Raw genomic sequence first — 19,659 nt, forward strand, 5'->3', positions numbered from 1 at the left:
GATTCTTTGCAGATGCCAGACGGAGCCATGCGAAGAGTGCGAACACCACGGCCGGACTCACGCCATTGGCGACCGCTGGCGTTCGGGACAATGCCAAGTGTGCCAGTGTTTGCCGAATCTCACCGTCCAGTGCTCCCAGTACTGTCCCTACAGCGCGGTGGGCTGCCCCGAGGTGAGCTTGCCCCCTTCCTTCTTCTTCGCCCGCCCAAGGCATCTGATCCTTATGTTGATCTTCCTCCTTCTGTCTCACAGGGCCGGGTGTTGGTAAAGGGCCGAGCGGACACCTGTTGTTACTGCATGGAAGGGGGTAAGTCCTAAAAGGGGGGGGGGGCGGACATGGGGCAGAGATAGCACAAGTTCCATATTGCCACTACTACGGTGAGCCACATTTGTGAAGAGATACGGAGCGTTGTTCAATCTTGCCAGCTTTAAGATCTTCTCCCAGAATTCACTTGGCATGCTAGGAGTGGAAGTCTACCCCTCTTAAAACACACTAGCTGGGGAATTCTGGGAGTTGAAATCCATACATCTTAAAGCACATTGGCTGGGGGATTTTGGGAGTTGAAGTCCACCCCTCTTAAGGCACATTGGCTGGGGGATTTTGGGAGTTGAAGTCTACTCCTCTTAAAGCACACTGGCTGGGGGATTTTGGGAGTTGAAGTCCACCGCTCGTAAAGCATATTGACTGGGGAATTCCAGGAATCAAAGTCCATCCATTTTAAATCACACTGGCTAGGGAATTCTGGGAGTTGAAGTCCATTCGTTTTAAAGTGGGGAATTCTGCTAATCGAAGTACATCCATCTTATAATTTGCTAGCTGGGGGAATTCTGAGAGTTGAAATCCACCCCTCTGAAAGCCTGGTTACTAGTAGCTGTGTTCACACAACATCCCAAATTTCGGTCCACCTGAACCTGCGTCCGGAGCTGTTTGTGGCTTCTGAATTGGCCCACCCAGATTGCACTGGGACGCTCCCAACAGACCACACGTGTATTGGGAACAGTGGCCACTGCAGCCTACGTGGTATCAGATTCCTGTGAGTGATTTTCATATCCCTTGATGGTGTCAATCATTTTGATTGGCGCCTGCCATAGTGCTATTCATAAGGGATGCCTCCTCCCTACCCTGTCGGATGCCTTCTGTGCTTTGTTGCAGGGGAGAACCAAACAGCCATCCCGAGTGCTCTGCCTCTGGGACCTCTGGGGACCACCCAAGCCAGCTCTGCACCCTTTCCCACGGCTCCTCCACTCAGCACATACCCCCTGCCTCCGCTCGGTGGTAAGGAAGTCCATGTACCATGTTGTGGAAATGCAAGTCTTGGGATGGTTGTGGGTCTCACCCCTTCTGATTATATTGCTGCCCCCTCGACTGTCTTCCATCTATACAGATCTCTGCTATGGTCCACTGGGCATCGCATCGCTGCCGGACGCCAGCTTCACCGCCTCTGCACAACAGCCAGAAAACCCGGCACATGCCGCTCGACTCGGCCGCCTGCTGCCCGGGGCTGATTTGCAGGGTTGGGCCCCACCAGCGGAAGTGTATCCGGAGCTGCTCTCTCGGCCCCCCTTCCTCCAAGTGGATTTGGGGGAGCCCAGGAACCTGACAGGTAGGCGCCTGGTCTGGATTGAATGGGACAGCTCGCGGCTGCCATCTCGCTGTGGCTATTTCATCATGGCCACTGACATGGCCAAGTCACCATGGCAAATTCTTTTTTATACTTCATCACCAGTTCCAGCCATTCCTTGAAGCTTTACAAAGTGTGTGTGTGTATGTGTGTGTATGTGTGTGTGTGTTGTACAAATCTCCTATATTAAGGTTACCCATCATGCTTGCAGGATGCCTCCGCCTGTGCAGGCATCCAAGTGTCTGGAGTTTCTCAGACATTAATTGATTTCCCTCCATCTTCCCCAGGAGTCGTGATCCAAGGAGCAGGGACCTCCGATGCCTATGTAACCAGCTTCTTCCTCCAGTTCAGCCTGGACGGGACGAGATGGCACGACTACCAAGAGGTCTCCTCCAGGAGCGCCAGGCCTGAACCGAAGGTTGGCGTCTCCTTTAGAGGAGAGAGCTTCATAAGCAGAGAATTCCAGGAGACCTCCAGATCTTCTGGAACTGGGTGGCACGTCCAAGGTCAAAAGCTTGGCCTGTAAACCTCTGTTGAGGAGTGGACTGGGGTTGGACCACCCCCTGCTTCTCAGACGGACCCTTGGCAACTGCTTCCCGATAGGCCTGAAATGGGATAATTTGATTGTGGGCAAATTGCAGATCAGGGCAAGATGGGAACAGAGACAAAGTAGAATGACAGTTGTAAGGGACCTCGGAGGTCTTCTAGTCCAACCCTCTGCTAAGGCAGGACTAGAACTTACCATCTCCTAGTGATTGGCCCAAAGTCTACCTCTTGGCTTTCATGCCTAAAATGCAACTAGAACTTATTGTCTCCTGCTAATTGGCCCACAGTCACCCAACCAGTTTTTATCTGAAAGCAGGACTAGAACTCCCAGTCTCCTGGTGATTGGCCCAAAGTCACCCAGTGGCTTTCATTCCTAAGACAGGACTAGAACTCCCAATTTCCTGGTGATTGGCCCCAATCAGCCAGCAGGCTTTCATACCTAAGGCGGGACTACAGCTCCCCGTCTCTTTGTGATTGGCACAAAATCACCCAGCTGGCTTCCATGTCTAAGGCAGGACTAGATCTCTCTATCTCCCAGTTTCTAGCTTGGCTTCTTAACCACTAGGCCAAGCTCTGCATCTCTCATCTTTTCCTCCCCAGCTCTTCCAAGGAAACTCGGATGACTCCACCCCTGTGGCCAGGACCTTCCAGCGCATGGTGGATGCCCAACACGTGCGCCTCCTGCCCCACGACTTCCACAACGGCATCTTCCTGCGCCTGGAGTTGTTGGGTTGCGGGAAAGGTGGGACATGGGGTTTCTGGGTGGGCTAAGGCGGAAGGAAGGGGTGCCGAGGTGACACAAATTGTGGAGTCCGCAGACAAACCCTGCAAGGGGAGTTTTCGGCTGGTTCCCACAATGTGCGACGAGAACGAGATGCGTTATCAGACCAAGTTCCAGGTGTTGTGGGAATTGTAGCACCATCTTGCCACGTTTTGCAAACCCCAGCATCCATGGATGTACTTGCAACCGAGGCAACTTGAAGATAGGTGTGGATTCCTAGAATCCACCAGCCAAGGCTGAACATGGCAGGCAGTCCTCAACATATGACTGCCATGGAATCTGGCTTCCCCGTGGTCGCAAAAGATCCTGTGACATTGCGACCGTCATTAAATAGTATCTGAATTTGAGTCACATGAGGATGATACTCAATGGTCGTAAGTGTGAAAAAGGGTCCAAAGTCACTCTTTCCCGCTCCTGTTGTAGCTTCCAGTGGTCGCTAAGTGAACTGTCATAAGTTGAGGACTGCATGTAGCATTTCAGATGGATGTTTGCCCTTTCCTGTGGACTTGAGACTCTCAGCCGCTCTCTCTTGTCTTGTCTCAGTGTCCCCAGAGCAAGCTGGGTGGCCCACCTCCCCTCCAGGATGGAGGCCTTGTTGGGCCGGTGAGTTCAAATGCCAGAATGGACGCTGTGTGCCAGCCGGACCCCACGGAGCCATCTGCAATGGAGTCGATGACTGCGGGGACTTCTCGGACGAGCTGCGCTGTGGTGAGGGGATGCTGGGGATGCGGCAGGACAAGAGCTGCCTTGTCCCGGAACGGAATGGATCGGAACAGAACGGAATGGAATGCATTACAAAGAATGGGATGGAACGGAGTGGAACAGAGCGGAACAGCACAGAACAGAATAGAAATATAGGAATTGAATAGAAAGAATGGAATGGAATAGGTTAGAAAGAATGGGATGGAATGAAACGGAACGGAACGGAACAGCACAGAACAAAACAAAACAAAACAGAAATATAGGAATTGAATAGAAAGAATGGAATGGAATAGAGTAGAAAGAATGGGATGAGATGGGATGGGATGGAAAGAATGGAATGGAATAGAAAGAACGGAATGGAATTATTCTGTTCCGTTTTGCATCCCACATCGCAGGTGTGGCCCCCTCCTTGGAGCCCCCCACCCCAGAGGACTGTCCAGCTCCCCGGTTCCCCTGCACATTTTCCGACATGTGCCTTGAAGGCAGCCAGAGGTGCGACGGAGTGGCTCACTGCCCAGACGGCACTGATGAGATCGGCTGTGTGGCTGCAAGCAGCAGGCCACCGCCTGGCGTTTTCAGGTGAGGACGGAATGGAGTTGACAGGCATTGGTCCACTGAGATTTGATGCCGTGGACAAGTCAGGGTTGAGGGCCAGCATCCAGGAATTTTGGTGGGAGGTTCCATCATTCCCAATTGAGGAACGGAAGTGTAAGATGAGACGGTATCCAAGTGTCCCTGGAAACAGGATATGAGATATCCCAGCCAGCCACTTCTAGCCTGCCCATCAGTTGGCGGGCAGAACCCTTCCATCTTCTGAAGGATCTTCATGAGGTCTATTAACCAATCTCCTTCTGGTCTTCTTTCCAGCCCGTGGATGTCAGAAACGCATTGGCAGGTCTCTACGGCCCCACCCACTGTGGTAAGAAGAAACAGCCCCCTGGCCAGGGAACCTATGGGTCAGGAGAAGTCAATCTGCCCCAGGTTTGGGGAGTCACCTGACTATCAAGGGGAGGAACTTGAAGGGAAGAAGCAGCAAGAGGAGGGAACCTGCTGGACTAGATGATCTCCAAGGTCCCGTCTAACATTGCCGCAGCCAAAAAATCGAGCACAATCCTCAGTTGCCTAAACAGAGGCACAGAATCAGAATCATGCAAAGTCTTAGTACTGCTTTGTAAAGCCTTAGTAAGGCCACACCTGGAATGCGGCATCCGCTTGGGGTCACCATGCTCCAAAAAAGATGTTGAGACTTTGGCGGAAACTGCAAAGAAGCGGTGGGATTCAGCCGGTTCGCATCGGTTCAGTCGAACTGGTTGTTATTTTTTTGTGGAGTCTGGTGAACCAGCTGAATAGCATACGCCTCGCCCTGCTCTGCCTGGCCCCTCCCCTTCCTGCCAGTGAGTGGTCAGGAGGCGAGGTGAGTGGTCACACGACCGGGTGAGCAGCTGGGCGAGGCGCCAGGAGGCCAGGCAAGGAGAGGTCGGGGCAAGGCGAGATGCCCCACAACGTGAGCGATGTTGAGTTGGCCACGCCCCCATCACATGACCACTCGGCCACGCCTACCCAGCGGGTCATTAGGGCAGATAATTGGTTGTTAAATGATTTGAATCCCACCAGTGCATTAAGAAGATTAGGGGAAAGATTTATACGATCTGAAGAGAAACCAGAGTATTTTTTTTTCCTTTTTGGACTTTTTTTTGTCCTTTTTGGCCTCCCCCCCTCCCCCCACCCTTTTTTTTTCTTGTTTTATTTTGTTTTATTTTGTTTTTTAAACCCTAGCTTATTGTGGTGCTTATTAAATATACAACAGAGAGATACGGGATGTATAAACTTAGTAGGGATGCACCTGTGATCAAACGACATATTGTATGTGAAGATGGGTTTCCCCTCCCCCCCTTTTTTCCCCATCTTCTCCCTTTCCTATTGTTGTCTGTGTAATAAAAAAAAATAAAGAAAAAAGAAGATTAGGGGACCGGAAGCTGAAATGTATGAATGGGTGGGATTAATGGATTCGGTTGTGGCCCTCAAGAGCCAAGATGGCCGTCTCGCTTCTTCTTGAGAACTTCCAGAGAATGGAGGATCCACAGCTGTTGCTCTGCTCTTCTAGGGATTTTAGATCATGAAGGGTTTTCCATGTCCCAAAGGGGCTTTTTTCAAGACTTTCTCTTTTTTTTTTTCTCTGAAGACGTTCACTTCTCCTCCGAGAAGCTTCTTCAGCACTGACCGCCATGGTGGGGAATGGAAGGATTCATACTCCTTGCAGACAACTGGTCATTTGTATTCTTTTTAAAGCGTCGTTGAGGCCACTTGGAGATTTATCTGTGTCCTCAGGGTCACCTAGGTAGTGTAAAGGTGCCGTTCCAAGAAGGCTCCACCCCCATTTGCACGACTCAGATAAACCTCCAAGTGGCCTCAATGGCTCTCGAGAAGAATGCAAATGAGCAGCTGTCTGCAAGGCATTTCAATCCCTCTATTCCCTACCACCATCTGGTCAGTTCTCCCAAATGGGCGTAAGGCATGTCTTCCTATGTGTGAACGGATATCCAGAGTACCAGGTAGCATCTCCTCTTCCTCCTCCCTTGTAGGTGTCCCCGGGTGGAAGGCCGTCGCCCGAGGCCCCTAGTCCCACTCCGCCAGGTAAGGGGAGATAGAGAAAGATCCGTTTGTCCCGGGTAACTTTTTGTCTAGCTGAAAGAGAAATACAAAGAAGAAATATGGAGAAGGGAAGGGAAAGGAGGGAGGGGAATGGGAAAAAGGGGAGGGCGAGATGGAGGGAGGAAGGAATGAAGGAAGGAGAAGGGGGAAAGGAGAAGGGAGAAGAAGGGATGGAGGATGGGGAAGGGGGGAAAAGGGAAGGGCAGGGGTGGGGAGGGAGGAAGGAAGGAGATGGGAATGGGAAGGATGGAGGGAAAGAAGGATTGAGATGGGGAAGGGAGAAAGGAAGGAAGGAAAGAGATGGGAATTGGAGGGAGGATGGGAACTGTGAAAAAGATGCAAGGAAAGGGAAGAAAGGAGATGGGGAGGAAGGGAGAAGGAAGGAAAAGAAAGAAAGAGAAAAAAAGAAGGAAGGAAAGATAGGGAAAGAAACCAGGATCAGAAAAAACCAGCCATTCACAGCCCTTCTTTCAATATTTACAAGACAATCCCCAATCCTTCTCTGGGCCTCAACCTCACTGTTGCTAACTGTCAGGACTGGCTAACCCCAACTCGGGCCGGATCCGGGCAGGGCGTCCCTCCTCACTCGGGCCCTTCGCGACTCCTTCGAAGAGTTTGTGCCGAGGACACGCAACCATCCAGGATCCAGGAATGGCACGTCATGCTGCCCTAATGTTGTGCCATTTTGCACCCCTCTGTTCAGGTTCTTGCAACGAGCCCCTCGGCCTGGAGGATGGGCGTGTCCCCTACCAACAGTTGACAGCCTCCTCCCACCAGGAGGGACATCCCCCGGATGCCGGACGGCTGAACAGGGTGCCCAGTGGGTAAGTGGTACAGGATTGGAGCTACTCCAAGTGGGAGAATTCTAGTAGTGCACCAATGGGAACAGGGATTCTTGACCTTGGTCCCTGGAAGTGAGGTGGACTTCAATTCCCAGAATTCCTTAGCCAGCCTGTTGAGAAGTTCTCATCTGTCTCTTCCTCTACATCTGTCCATCCATCCATCTATCTCTCCATTCATCCAACTCTCCATCCACCATCCATCTAACCATCCATCCATCTAACCATCCATCCATCCACCCATCTGTCCATCCATCCAACTCTCCATCCAACTTTCCATCCATCCATCTGTTTCTCACCTCAACCACTTGAAGATGGGTGAACTTCAACTCCCAGAATTCCCCAACCAGCATGTTGAGAAGTTCTCATCTGTCTCTTCCTCTACATCTGTCCATCCATCCATCCATTTCTTCATCCATCCATCCACCATCTGTCCATCCATCCAACTCTCCATCCAACTTTCCATCCATCCGTTTCTCACCTCAACCACTTGAAGATGGGTGAACTTCAACTCCCAGAATTCCCCAACCAGCATGTTGAGAAGCACACTGATCTCCCTCTCCCTCCTTCCCTCCTTCTCACCTTCCCTCCCCCTCCCCCCTCTCTGCCTATCTCTTATTGCGCTCCCCCCCCCAATCCATCCATCCACCCACCCATCTTTCTGTCTATCTAGGTGTTTCTCAGTCTTAGCAGCCTGAAAATGGGTAGACTTCAACTCCAAGAATTCCCCAGCTAGCATGTTGGAAAGAACTTATCTGTATCTCCCTATCATCTCTTCCCCCTACCCCCACATCCATCCATCCATCCATCCATCCAACCAACCAACCAACCAACCAACCAACCAACCAACCAACCAACCAACCAACCAACCAACCAACCAACCAACCATCCTTCCTTCTCTTCATCCATCCAGTTGTTTCTCACCCTTGACCCTTTGAAGAGGGGTGGACTTCAACTCCCAGAATTCCTCAGCCACCCATTTACCTTTACCAGTTATTTGGCTCTTCCAACCTGGCCTTTCAGGTGGGAAAAGCACGATGGGAGCTCATTGTCCTATCCAGGGAAGAAGACTTGCTCAAAATAGGCGTTCAGAAACTCCCTCTGTTCTGCTCGTCGTCTTGACGGCAGCTGATGTTGGTGTGTCTTCTTTTTCCAGACGGAAAACTGAGCCGGGATGGAGCCCCCTCCGGTCTGACCCCAACCCCTACTTCCAGGTGGACCTTCTCCAGCCCTTCTTCATCACAGCAGTGGCCACTCAGGGTGGAGGCAGCTCTGGGGGATTCGTCGTACGTTATCGCCTGCTTTATAGCAACAACGGGGTCCATTTTCAGAACTACACCAAACCTGGGTATGGCCCAGTCTCATCTCTAAAGGCTCAGGTATGGGATTTCCCCACTTCCTTTTAAAAAACTTCATTGAGAATTTAAAGCATTAAATACAAACACCTTTAAAAATAGTTTTGTATAAGTTACAATCCCTTTTTGACACTACTAACATAACCATTTGTTATTCAAGTACATTTTTTATACATTCCTAATTATTCCTCTATACATCTATATTTCTAAGCTGTACATTTCATGTTCCTCTTATTTCTCCATTGATACCAGTTTTTTCCCAAACTGTATAATAGTTCTGAGTCTTCCTTGTCCCTTAAGAGCCAAGGTGGCGCAGTGGTTAAATGCAGCACTGCAGGCTACTGCTAGATCAGCAGGTCAGCGGTTCAAATCTCACTGGCTCAGGGTTGACTCAGCCTTCCATCCTTCCGAGGTGGGTGAAATGAGGACCCGGATTGTTGTTGGGGGTAATATGCTGACTCTCTGTAAACCGCTTAGAGAGGGCTGAAAGCCCTATGAAGCGGTATATAAGTCTACTGCTATTGCTATTGCTATTGCTATTAACTCCAAGGTGAGTTTGTCCATCTCTGCGCAATCAAGAATCTTTTGGATTATCAAACAGTCGGTCGGCATGGGTATCGCTTTTCCAAGATTGCGCGAGTGCTATTCTCGCTGCTGTAATTACGTGCCGAATTAAATATTTGATCTCTTCCGTATACTTTCCCTTAATAATCCCCAGAAGGAGCAGTTCTGATTTGAGCTCTATTTGGTTGTTTGTCATTTCCTCTAACCATTTTTGCATTTCAGTCCAATATTTTTTAGCTTTCGGGCATAACCACCATGCACGAAAGAAGATACCCAGCGCCTGTTTACATTTCCAACACTTTGGATTTAAGTTTGGATACATTTTTGCCAGTCTTGAGGGGGTTAAAATGCCAGCGCTAAAACATTTTGTATTGGGTTTTGGTTTTTTTGTACACAACAGGTTTTGTCATTGTGAAATTTTTATTCCAAATTCTTTCCCAATCTCCCAATGAATATTAACCCAAGTTTTTAGCCCAGGCTATCATTGGTCCTTTCATTATTTCCTCTGCCATGTCAGGAATCTCCCCACTTCCAATCCAGGAAATGATCCAGGATCTCAAAGTCAGCCTGGCCTCCTGGTTTTTCTGTCTCAGACACAGTAGTGGAATATAGTCTGGATTCCCAGAAGGGAGGGGCTGCCATTCCAGAGGAGCAAGAGGCAGGGAAGTTCAAATAGTTTGATCCAGGGGGGAAAGAATCATGTTGGCCATGTTCCCTGGAGGTTCTCAGAATCCAGTTAGTTTTTGCCTTACAATGCTTCATTCAGTGACCACTTGAAGAGACCACAGCACTGGTCTCATCATAGATTGGGCCTCCTCCGTATTCGATCGGCCAGCCAGTGCCGGCTGGCAACTACAAGGAGGAGGGCCTTCTCAGTAGTAGCCCCGACCCTTTGGAACGAGCTCCCCGTGGAGATTCGTACCCTCACCACCATCCAGGCCTTCCGCACAGCCCTCAAGAACTGGCTAGCCCGTCAGGCCTGGGGACAAGGATAGCCGCCCCTCCCGAATGATGAATGTATGTTGCTTATTACTTTTATTATATGTGTCTACGTCATTGTTTGTATTCCCCCTTCCTGATTTTATGTGAGCCGCCCTGAGTCCCCTCAGGGAAAAGGGCGGCCTACAAATGTTAATAAACATCTAAACATCTAAACAACACTGGAAAAGAAAGCGACTGAGGACCATGTCTCAAATGTACGACCGTCGCGGCATCCCCACAGTCATGTGACTTACTTTTGGTTGCTTGAAAACCGACCCATGTTTATGACAGTTGTGGTGTCGGGGGGGGGGGGGGGCGAGGGTTGTGACCTTCCAAGCATTGGAAGCCAGATTCACTTAACAACCAAGTGATTAATTTCATACTTGCAGGGATTCACTTCAGAAATGGGGCAAGAGAAGTCGTAGAATGGGGCAAAAGTAGCGGTTGTCTCTACTTAGCAACCTGAAGTTCTGGGCTCAATTGTGATCGTAAGTTGAGGACTACCTGTATCGAGGGGGTCCTTGACTTACAGCTGTTCATTTAGCGACTTTTCAAAGTTACAATGGCATTGAAAAGAGTGATTTGAAGTGATGTGTTTGAAGAGGGAGGAGGAGGAAGAGGAGGAGGACTGTGGGTTCCTTGGTCCTCTCTGAGCTGGGTGGTTTTCTTACAGACGTTTCATGACCCAATTAGGTAACATCATCAGTGCTAGTAAGGAGTGCAGCTTGCCTAGTGAGGAGAGCACCCCTTACTAGTACTGGAGATGTAATGAAACAACCGCAAGAAAACAAGCAAGCTCAGTGAGCACCAAGCACCCTTCAGAAATTTTGGGTTCAATTATGGTTGCAGATCATAACCATGAAACAAGTAGGTTGCTTTAGTTTGGCAAGATTCTGTCTGTTGGTGAGGAACAATAATGGAAGCTGCTTAGAAGAAACTCCACATGCCTCTCTTGGTTTTTCCAAGTCTGAGAGCTCAGAAGAAAGAGCACGGAGCCTTTTCTTCCTCCGTTACACTCCTTCTGTGGGCGTTGCCAAATCTGAGGAGTGATTGTGAGCTTCACAAAACTGGAAATGACATTTAACGGTGCCTTCTCTCCGTGGGTTACTCTCTTCTGTTTTTCAATCCCTTTCTCTCCCTCCTTACCAATTTCTCTTCGATGCTCTTCTCTGCTTTGCCGAGAGGGGATTCCATACCCTTGAACCACACGTTTTGTCCTCTCCAAATCCCTCCGCAGGTTCTGGAGGGGAATTCAGACAGCAACACCCCGAGACGGCAGGAGCTCAGCCCGACTCTCCTAGCCCGTTTCCTGCACTTCGTGCCTGTGGAGTACCACCAAAGCGTTTCCTTGCGTCTGGAACTGTTTGGCTGCTCCTGGAGTGAGTTGAGGCTGGGGAGGGGATGTTGGAGGGCGTGGAAGTTGCAGAGATGGTGTACAGCTCAGGGCTGCCTTGAGAGTTACCTCGTCTTCAGGACCTGCGGCTTTCTGATGTTGCTCTGCCAATTTTGCCAACAGGAAAGGATACTGGGGGGGGGGGAGGGATGTGACATCTTAAGGGCTAAGATTCCTCTGACTGTCCTTGACATGGGGGGGGGGATCCTCCTCTACTTCCTCTCGACCGCTTCGTTCTTTCTCGCACAACCCAGAGACGGACCGTGCCGTGGGACGGTTGACCTCTGCCAGCCGCAGCCCCGCCCCAGGAATAATCCGTACGAGACCCAGTGAAGCCTCATCTCCTCCTGAGAAGCCCATTGGCACCCCTGCCCGGTTGCCACCTTCCACCAAACCGGAGACCACGACAGTTTCCCATACAGGCGTTACGGGGTTGACCCCTTCTCGGCAGTTCCAGAAAACCACCATGCCAGCTGCTTTATCCACGGTGATGCCCGGTATTCGCTGGTCCACTTCTCGGCCGCTGGTGACTCCTGGATCAACCAGTGCCTCTGGAGTGCCCACGTGGCATATTCTCCCGCACAGCCCTGGAACCCCTGGATGGAGGCCCACCTTGTCAGGTGAGGCCACGAATTCGGCGGGGTGGGAGGAACATCCCGTTGGGGGATGCCAGCTCAAATCTTGACTCCAAAACTGAAACTGCAAGAGGGTCCTTGGAGTCCTAGTGGACGATCCCTTAAACATGAGCCAGCTGTGTGCAGCGGCAGCCGAAAAAGCTAACACAGTCCTTGGTTGTATAAACAGAGGCATAGAATCAAAATCAGGTGAAATGTTAGCACCACTTTATAAATCCTTAGTAAGGCCACACCTGGAATAACTGCATCCAGTTCTGGTCCCCACATTACAAAAAAGAGGTTGAGATTTTGGAAAAAAAGGGCAGAGAAGAGCAACTAAGATGATTAAAGGGCTGGAGACCAAAACATCTGAAGAACGGCTGCAGGATTTGAGTTTGGCCAGTCTAGAGAAGAGAAGGACTAGGGGGGACATGGTAGCAGCCTTCCAGTATTTGTGGGGCTGCCCGAAAGAAGAGGGGGTCAAACTATTCTCCAAAGCACTAGAAGGCAAGAGAAGAAACAATGGATGGAAAATAACCAAGAAGGGAAGCAACCTGGAATTAAGGAGAACCTTCCTAACAGTGAGGACAATTAGCCAGAGGAACGGCTTGCCAACAGAAGTTGTGGGTGCTCCACCATTGGAAGTTTTTAAAAAGATTGGAAAGCCGTTTGCCTGAAATGGACTAGAAGACCTCCAAGGTTCCTTCCTACTCTCCTAAATCTGTAAGGGTCTCCTGCTTGAGCAGGGGGTTGGACTAGAAGACCTCCAAGGTCCCTTCCTACTCTCCTAAATCTGTAAGGGTCTCCTGCTTGAGCAGGGGGTTGGACTAGAAGACCTCCAAGGTCCCTTCCAACTCTGTCATTCTCTTATGTCACCTTCACCATGATGTCATGAATGCCTCCCCCCTCCCCAGATATCAATAAAAGGGACAGGCAGAAGCCCCTCCTCATTTCAACTTCCTGTGAGGACACTTTGGGGTCTGCCCCCCCAGAGGATTTTGCCCCAATGCCACCCCTGACTCCATTGTCCCCTTTCTCTTTGGCAGTGCCCACTCTCATGCCCTCTGCTGGGATGGCGCGGGTCCTTTGCACACAAGGACAATTTACCTGCGAGACCTTTGGCTGCGTAGAGGCCGCTTCCGTCTGCGACGGGCAGCCGGACTGCGCCGACAGCTCAGACGAGGCCCACTGCGGTGAGTGCGTGCCAAGCACTGGGAAGGATCCTCTGTTGGTCTTGTTGCCGCTTGGCTCTTATCACATCAGGACGGCGAGAGGCTCTAAGGAACATGGAGAAAGTCTCCAGGTTCCTCCAGGCTTCAGTGGTTTCAACTGCTGTCTTCAGCCTCAGTACACCCCAGCGAGGTGGGACGTTGCCTTTCATCTGGCAATTGTTGTCCAGCCAAAGAAATTTGGATTCATGAATTCCATATACAGCTTGCAAGTGCTATCAGAGCTTGGTTGGGGGAGGAAGAGAAGGAAGAGAAGGAGAAGGGGAGTGAGAAGATGAATAAGGAGGAGAAGGAAGAAGAGGAGAAGAAGGAGAATAGTGGAAAAGGAGAATGAAGGAGAAGGTAGCTGAGGAGGAGGAGGAGGAGGAGGAGGGGGCGAATGAGAAAGATAACAGATGAGAAGGAGAAGATAAGGAGGAATAAGGATTATGAGGAGGAGAAGGAGATAAAAGATGAGGAGAAGGAGCAGGAGAAGGAGGATAGAAGCAGAAGGAAAGGAAGAGGAGAAGATAGAGAAGGAGGAGAGGAAAAGAAAGAGGATAATGAGAAGGAGACAATAGGTGAGGAAAAAGAGAAGGAGGGGAAGGGAAAAGTAGAGGTGGTGAAGGAGGAGGAGATAGATAAGAAGAAAGAGGAGAAGAAGGAAGATAAGGAGAAGGGGAATAGATGTGGAGAAAGGAGAAGGAGAAGATAGGTGAGGAGGCGAATAAGGAGGAAGCTAATGAGAAGAAGGAGATAAAAGATGAAGAGAAGGAGAAGATAGATAAGGAGGAAGAGAATAAGGATAAAGAGAAGGAGGAGAAGGAGAAGAGAGGAGGAAGAGATAAAAGAGGAGGAGAAGGGGAAGGAGAAGATAGATAAGCAGAAGGAGAAGGAAGAGGAGAAGATAGAGAAGGAGGAAAAGAAAGAGGATAATGAGAAGGAGACAATAGGAGGACGAGAAGGAGGGTAAGGGAAAGATGGAGGTAGATGAGAAGATAGGTGAAGAGATTGAGGAGGAAGCTAATGAGAAGAAGGAGATAAAAGATGAGGAGAAGATAGATAAGGAGGAAGAGAATAAGGATAATGAGAAGGAGATAAAAGGTGAAGAGAAGGAGGGGGAGGAGGGGGAGGGGAAGATAGATAAGCAGAAGGAGGAGGAGAAGATAGAGGAGGAAAAGAAAAAGGATAATGAGAAGGAGACAATAAGTGAGGAAAAGGGGAAGTAGGTGAGAAGAATGATAGATAAGAAGAAAGATGAGAAGAAAGAAGCTAATAAGAAAAAAAATAGTGGAGAAAGATACTAAAGGAGAAGGAGAAGAGAGGAGGAGGAGGTGAATGAGAAGGAGAAGGAGATAATAGATGAGGAGGAGGATGGGAAGAAAGATAAGCAGAAAGAGAAGGAAGAGGAGAAGATAGAGAAGGAGAAGAGGGAAAGAAAGAGGATAATGAGGAGACAATAGGTGAAGAAGAAGAGAAGGAGGGGAAGGGAAAAGTGGAGGCAAGGAGGAGGGATAGATAGATAGATAGATAGATAGATAGATAGATAGATAGATAGATAGATAGACAGACAGACAGACAGACAGACAGACAAAGAGGAGAAGAAGGAAGATAAGGAGAAGGAGAATAGATGTGGAGAAAGAAAAAGGAGAAGATAGGTGAAAAGGAGGAGATAATGAAGGAGAAGAATCACTTGGTGAACTGACAGCCTCCAGCAATTCTACCACCTAACGGCTGAAGGTTAAATTGGGGTTGAGTTTACAAACCATTGTTAAACCACGATTGACCGGGCCAAGGCTTAGCATCCAATACCACCAATCTCTCGATGACACTGAACTGCTCTCTTGTCCTTTCTCAGGCGGTCCCACGGCGCCCACGGCCCACACCATGGCCCCCCCAATCCCGGCAGGCCCCCCCAGCGCCTGCTCCTCCAAGCAGTTCTCCTGCCAGAGTGGGGAGTGCCTGAGCCATGAACGCCGCTGCGACCTGCGCCAGGATTGCCAGGACGGCTCCGACGAAGCCAACTGTGGTAGGTGGGCGAACAGGAGAGGGGGTGGAGCAGCCGTGGGCCCCCAATCATCCGGGACCCCAAAGGTGTGAGCTGAGGAAGATGGAATCTGGGCTCTGCCAAAGCTGGCAGAGTTGGCATTCAGCCGGTCACCAGTCCGTGGTATGGCAGGCATTTGCCCTGATCTTGCAACCACAATAGCTTTATTTTTTATCCCTCTGCTCCTCCTTTTCCTTCTCTTCTTCTTCCCCCTCCTGCTCCTCCTTCTCTTCCTTTTCCTCTCCTTCTGCTTCTTCCTTGTTGTCCTCTGCTTTCTCCTTTTCCTTCTCCCCTTCCTTCTCCTCCTCCTCCTCCTCCTCCGCCTCCTCCTCCTCCTCTTCCCCCACTCTTACCCTTCTTCCTTGTTCTTCCTCCCATTCTTCTTCCCCCTTGTTCTCCTCTCCTTCCTCCTCCTCCTCCTCCTCATTCTCCTCCCTCTTCTTCCTTGTCCTCCTCCTCTTCCTCCTCCTCCTCTTTCTTCCTCTTCTTTCCTGCCCTCCATCCCCTTCCTCCTCTTCCTCTTTCTCTTCCTTTTCCTCCCCTTCTCTTCTTCCTCATCCTCCTCTGCTTCCTCCTTTTCCTTCTCCTCTTCCTCCTCTTCCTCCTCCCCTCCTCCCCTCTTCCTCTCCTTCCTCCCATTCTTCTCCTTCCTTCCTCTTCTTTCCTGCCCTCCATCCCCTTCCTCCTCTTCCACTTCCTCCTCTTCCTCTTTTTCCTCATCCTCCTCTGCTTCCTCCTTTTCCTTCTCCTCTTCCTCCTCCACCCTTCCTCTTCTTCCTGGTTCTCCCTCCTCCTCCTCTCTCTTCTTCCTTGTTCTCCTCTTTCTCTTCATCCATCCCCTTCCTCCTCTTCCTTCTCCTCCTCTTCCTCCTCCACCTCTTCTTCCTCCTCTTCCTCTTTTTTCTTCTACTTCCTCCTCCACTTTTTTCTTCTACTTCCTCCTCTTCCTCTTCCTCCTCCCCCTCCTCCTCTCCAGTGGACTGCATCCTGTCTCCCTGGAGCCTCTGGAGCGAATGCAGCCGGTCCTGCGGGCTGGGGGTGACCTTCCGGCGCCGCGACCTTCTCCGCAATGCTCTCCCGGGGGGACGTTGCGACCGGGATGAATTCGATAGCCGCTCCTGCTTCCTCCGAGCCTGTCCAGGTATGTTTATATATATATATGTTTTTATATATATATGTTTATATATATATATGTTTATATATATATATATGTTTATATATATATATGTATGTATGTATGTATGTATGTATGTATGTATATATATATATATATATATATATGATTTTTTACAACCCCTGGTAAGCCCCAATTATGGGAGTTAGCTAACTGCTTCCATCATCTGTCCTTCAGCTCGTCACAAGAGCCTATCACGACAGAAACCCAATGTTTTTTACTGTTGCCTTTGTTATATTTGTGTTTTTTTATTTGTGCTGATAAATAAATAAAGGGAGTCTCACACACCTGTGTGTGTGTGTGTGTGTGTGTATAAATATATATTTGCTCCTGGAAGCACAAAGTCGAGCAAACAAGCCTGAAGATGATGAATGAGATTTCGTCAAACGTTGCCAAGACACTTCCAATTTTACGCGGGAGAAAACCTGAATAACCAAAGACCTACATACATATATATATATATATATATATATATATATATATATATATATATATATGTGTGTGTGTGTGTGTGTGTGTGTGTGTGTGAATGAATGTATGTGTGTATACACACACATGCGTGTGTGTGTGTGTGTCTGCAAATGCAAAGAGAAATAGACATTGGAATATGAAATAGGAATAGAAAAATAGAAATAGAAAAATAGAAATTGAAACATAGAAATTCAAATTCAAATATAGAAATCACAATTAAAATACAAAATAAATAGCAATAGCAATAGAAACAACAGAAATAGAAATAAATAGAAATTGAAATAGAAATTGAAATAAATAGTAGAAATAGAAGTAGAAATACAACGTCGCTGCAGGGAAAACATAATGCAGGTAGTCCTTGACTTACGACAGTTCATTTAGCGACCATTCAAAGTTACGACGGTGCCGAAACACGGCAGCGTTTTTTCAGCCTCACGGCCATCGCAGCCTGCCTGCGGTTACAGGATCCAAATTCAGACGCTCGGCCATCGGTTCCTATTTAGGACAGTTTCCGGGATCCCCTTTTCGACCTTGCAACCAGCAGCGTCAAGGCGGGGGGGGGGGGGAGTCCCGATTCATGGAAACGACCATGTTCCGGATTCAACAAAGGCCACACTTCACTTAACAACCAGGGCAGGAAAAGTCGTACAATGGGGCAAAAGGGCCCTTGACCAGTGTCTCACTTAGCCGTGTAAATTTTGGGCTCCCTTGCGGCCATAACACGAGGACTGCTGATAGTGGAGAATCCCAAGGCGGCTTCCTCTGCCTTTACTGGTGGGACTTCCGCCTGCTTTTCCTCTTTCCCAGTGAACGGAGGCTGGGCCTCCTGGGGCGAGTGGTCTGACTGTGATGCCGAGTGCCGGGGCGGCGTCAGGAGTCGCACCCGGACCTGCGCTGACCCCCCACCCAAGAACGGAGGAGAGCTGTGCCCCGGAGATGCCGTCCAGATGGAGACATGCAACCAACAGCCCTGCAGAGATGCTCGGGGTAAGCGGAGGAGCGGGAGGTGGCTGTCTGGTGCTGAGTGGGATGAGGCAGAGATGGGGCAGAGGAGAAACAGAGAGAAGGGGTGTAAATCAGAATCCAGGACCACCTTCCAAGGAAAAAGCACTCTGCGCACGCCCAGAGAACCCTGCTGCCAATCTCCCGCTGTTTTCGAACCACAAACCTCACTGCTGAAGACTCGGGACTGCCACTCTCTCTCTCTCTCTCTTATATTATCAACTATATAACATATATAATAGTGTGTGTTTCTCTCTCTCTGTGTGTGTGTATACATATATGAGTTCCAGGTGTATTTCTAGAAGAAGAGACAAACATTGCGATCTCCAGAGCTTAAAGTATATTACCCACTTAGCTTTCATTAGCCTCTGCTAACATTGTCAGAGTGCAAAAACTACCATTGATGAGATATCTGCCTTTATACATCATTAATCAAGTTTATCTATCTATCTATTTGTCTGTCTGTCTGTCTGTCTATCTGTCTGTCTATCTTTCAATATAGAGATGTATATAAGATGTCTAATATATCTATTTAGATTTACAACCCCCCGGTATGCCCAAATATGGGAGGAAGATCACTACTTATTTATTTATTTATTTATAGGGCTTCATAGGGCTTTCAGCCCTCTCTAAGCGGTTTTTAGCAAAAATTTTTAGCAAATTGAGTCAGCAACCTGCCCCCACAGTCCAGGTCCTCATTTCACCCACCTCGGAAGGATGGAAGGCTGAGTCGACCTTAAGCCGGTGAGATTTGAACCACTGAACTGCGGATCACAGTCAGCTAAAGTGGCCTGCAGTACTGCACCCTAACCACTGCGCCACCTCGGCTCTTCCATTCTCTGTCCTTCGGCTCGTCACAAGAGACCATCCAGGCAGAAACCCGATATTTTTACTGTTGCACAAATACAACAGATGTCTAATATAATATATATAATATAATATATTATTATTTATTGATTATTATTTATTAAATCAATTAATTGGAGACCTCCTAATCATTAGCAAAAGACCTTCCGGGGGGGTCTCATCCCTGATGCCTCCTTCCCTTCCTGTCCTCTCAGGGGTGTCCACCCAGCACAGAACGGGCCAAAAAGGTCAAGATTTGGCGCACTCCAAGCTTTGCCTCCTGTTTGAACAGGGGGTTGGACTAGATGACCTCCAAGGTCCCGTCCATCTCTGTCATTCGATGATTCTTTAAGGGTCTCCTGCTCGAGCATGGGGTTGGATTAGATGACCTCCGAGGTCTCTTCCGCCTCTGCCCTGTTAGCTCTGCTCTTTTTCAGGCCTCGTCTTTCTCCACAGACTGCGGTCCAGATATGGTCTTCGTGCAAGCTGGGCATTGTGCCCGCGGCCTGGTGGACCCTTGCCCGCAGACTTGCCGCCAGTTGAGTGTCCAGAAGTCATGCCAGAGCAGCTGCGTGGAGGGTGAGCTCAAGGTCCTTGGCGTGGTGTGTGTGTGTGTGTGTGTGTGTGTGTGTGTGTGTGTGTGTGTGTATCTTTGCACCGATTCTAGATAACCTCCCTCTGTTGCCTTGGGTCTCTGCAGGGTGCCGGTGTCCCCCCGGGCTCTTCCTGCAGGAGGGGGGCTGTGTGAACATCAGCCAGTGCCACTGCTTCTTCGACCACAACCACCGTCGGCCGGGGGAGATCTTCCTGCGGGACAACTGCAGTCAGTGGTGAGCGTGGGCAGATCTTGTCCCTTTCTCTG

At 49.4% G+C, this 19,659-nt stretch overlaps 1 protein-coding gene across 1 annotated transcript in view; it reads left to right on the top strand.

Moving 5' to 3' along the window:
* The window catches only part of LOC116520557 (SCO-spondin-like), a 122,258-nt gene that overhangs the window by 44,223 nt on the left and 58,376 nt on the right, over positions 1-19,659 (top strand). Inside the window, exons 38-56 of the mRNA XM_032234806.1 lie at positions 13-172; positions 253-307; positions 1,154-1,276; positions 1,386-1,604; positions 1,910-2,007; positions 2,769-2,910; positions 4,047-4,230; positions 4,519-4,570; positions 6,234-6,285; positions 7,007-7,127; positions 8,299-8,521; positions 11,280-11,421; positions 11,690-12,055; positions 13,096-13,296; positions 15,167-15,286; positions 16,281-16,445; positions 17,757-17,936; positions 19,254-19,376; positions 19,498-19,627. Of these exons, the coding sequence (XP_032090697.1) occupies positions 13-172; positions 253-307; positions 1,154-1,276; positions 1,386-1,604; positions 1,910-2,007; positions 2,769-2,910; positions 4,047-4,230; positions 4,519-4,570; positions 6,234-6,285; positions 7,007-7,127; positions 8,299-8,521; positions 11,280-11,421; positions 11,690-12,055; positions 13,096-13,296; positions 15,167-15,286; positions 16,281-16,445; positions 17,757-17,936; positions 19,254-19,376; positions 19,498-19,627 (2,856 nt within the window). The remainder of the gene's footprint in view (positions 1-12; positions 173-252; positions 308-1,153; positions 1,277-1,385; positions 1,605-1,909; positions 2,008-2,768; positions 2,911-4,046; positions 4,231-4,518; positions 4,571-6,233; positions 6,286-7,006; positions 7,128-8,298; positions 8,522-11,279; positions 11,422-11,689; positions 12,056-13,095; positions 13,297-15,166; positions 15,287-16,280; positions 16,446-17,756; positions 17,937-19,253; positions 19,377-19,497; positions 19,628-19,659) is intronic.

Source organism: Thamnophis elegans, chromosome Z (genome assembly GCF_009769535.1).
Source record: "Thamnophis elegans isolate rThaEle1 chromosome Z, rThaEle1.pri, whole genome shotgun sequence".
NCBI lineage: Eukaryota > Metazoa > Chordata > Lepidosauria > Squamata > Colubridae > Thamnophis > Thamnophis elegans.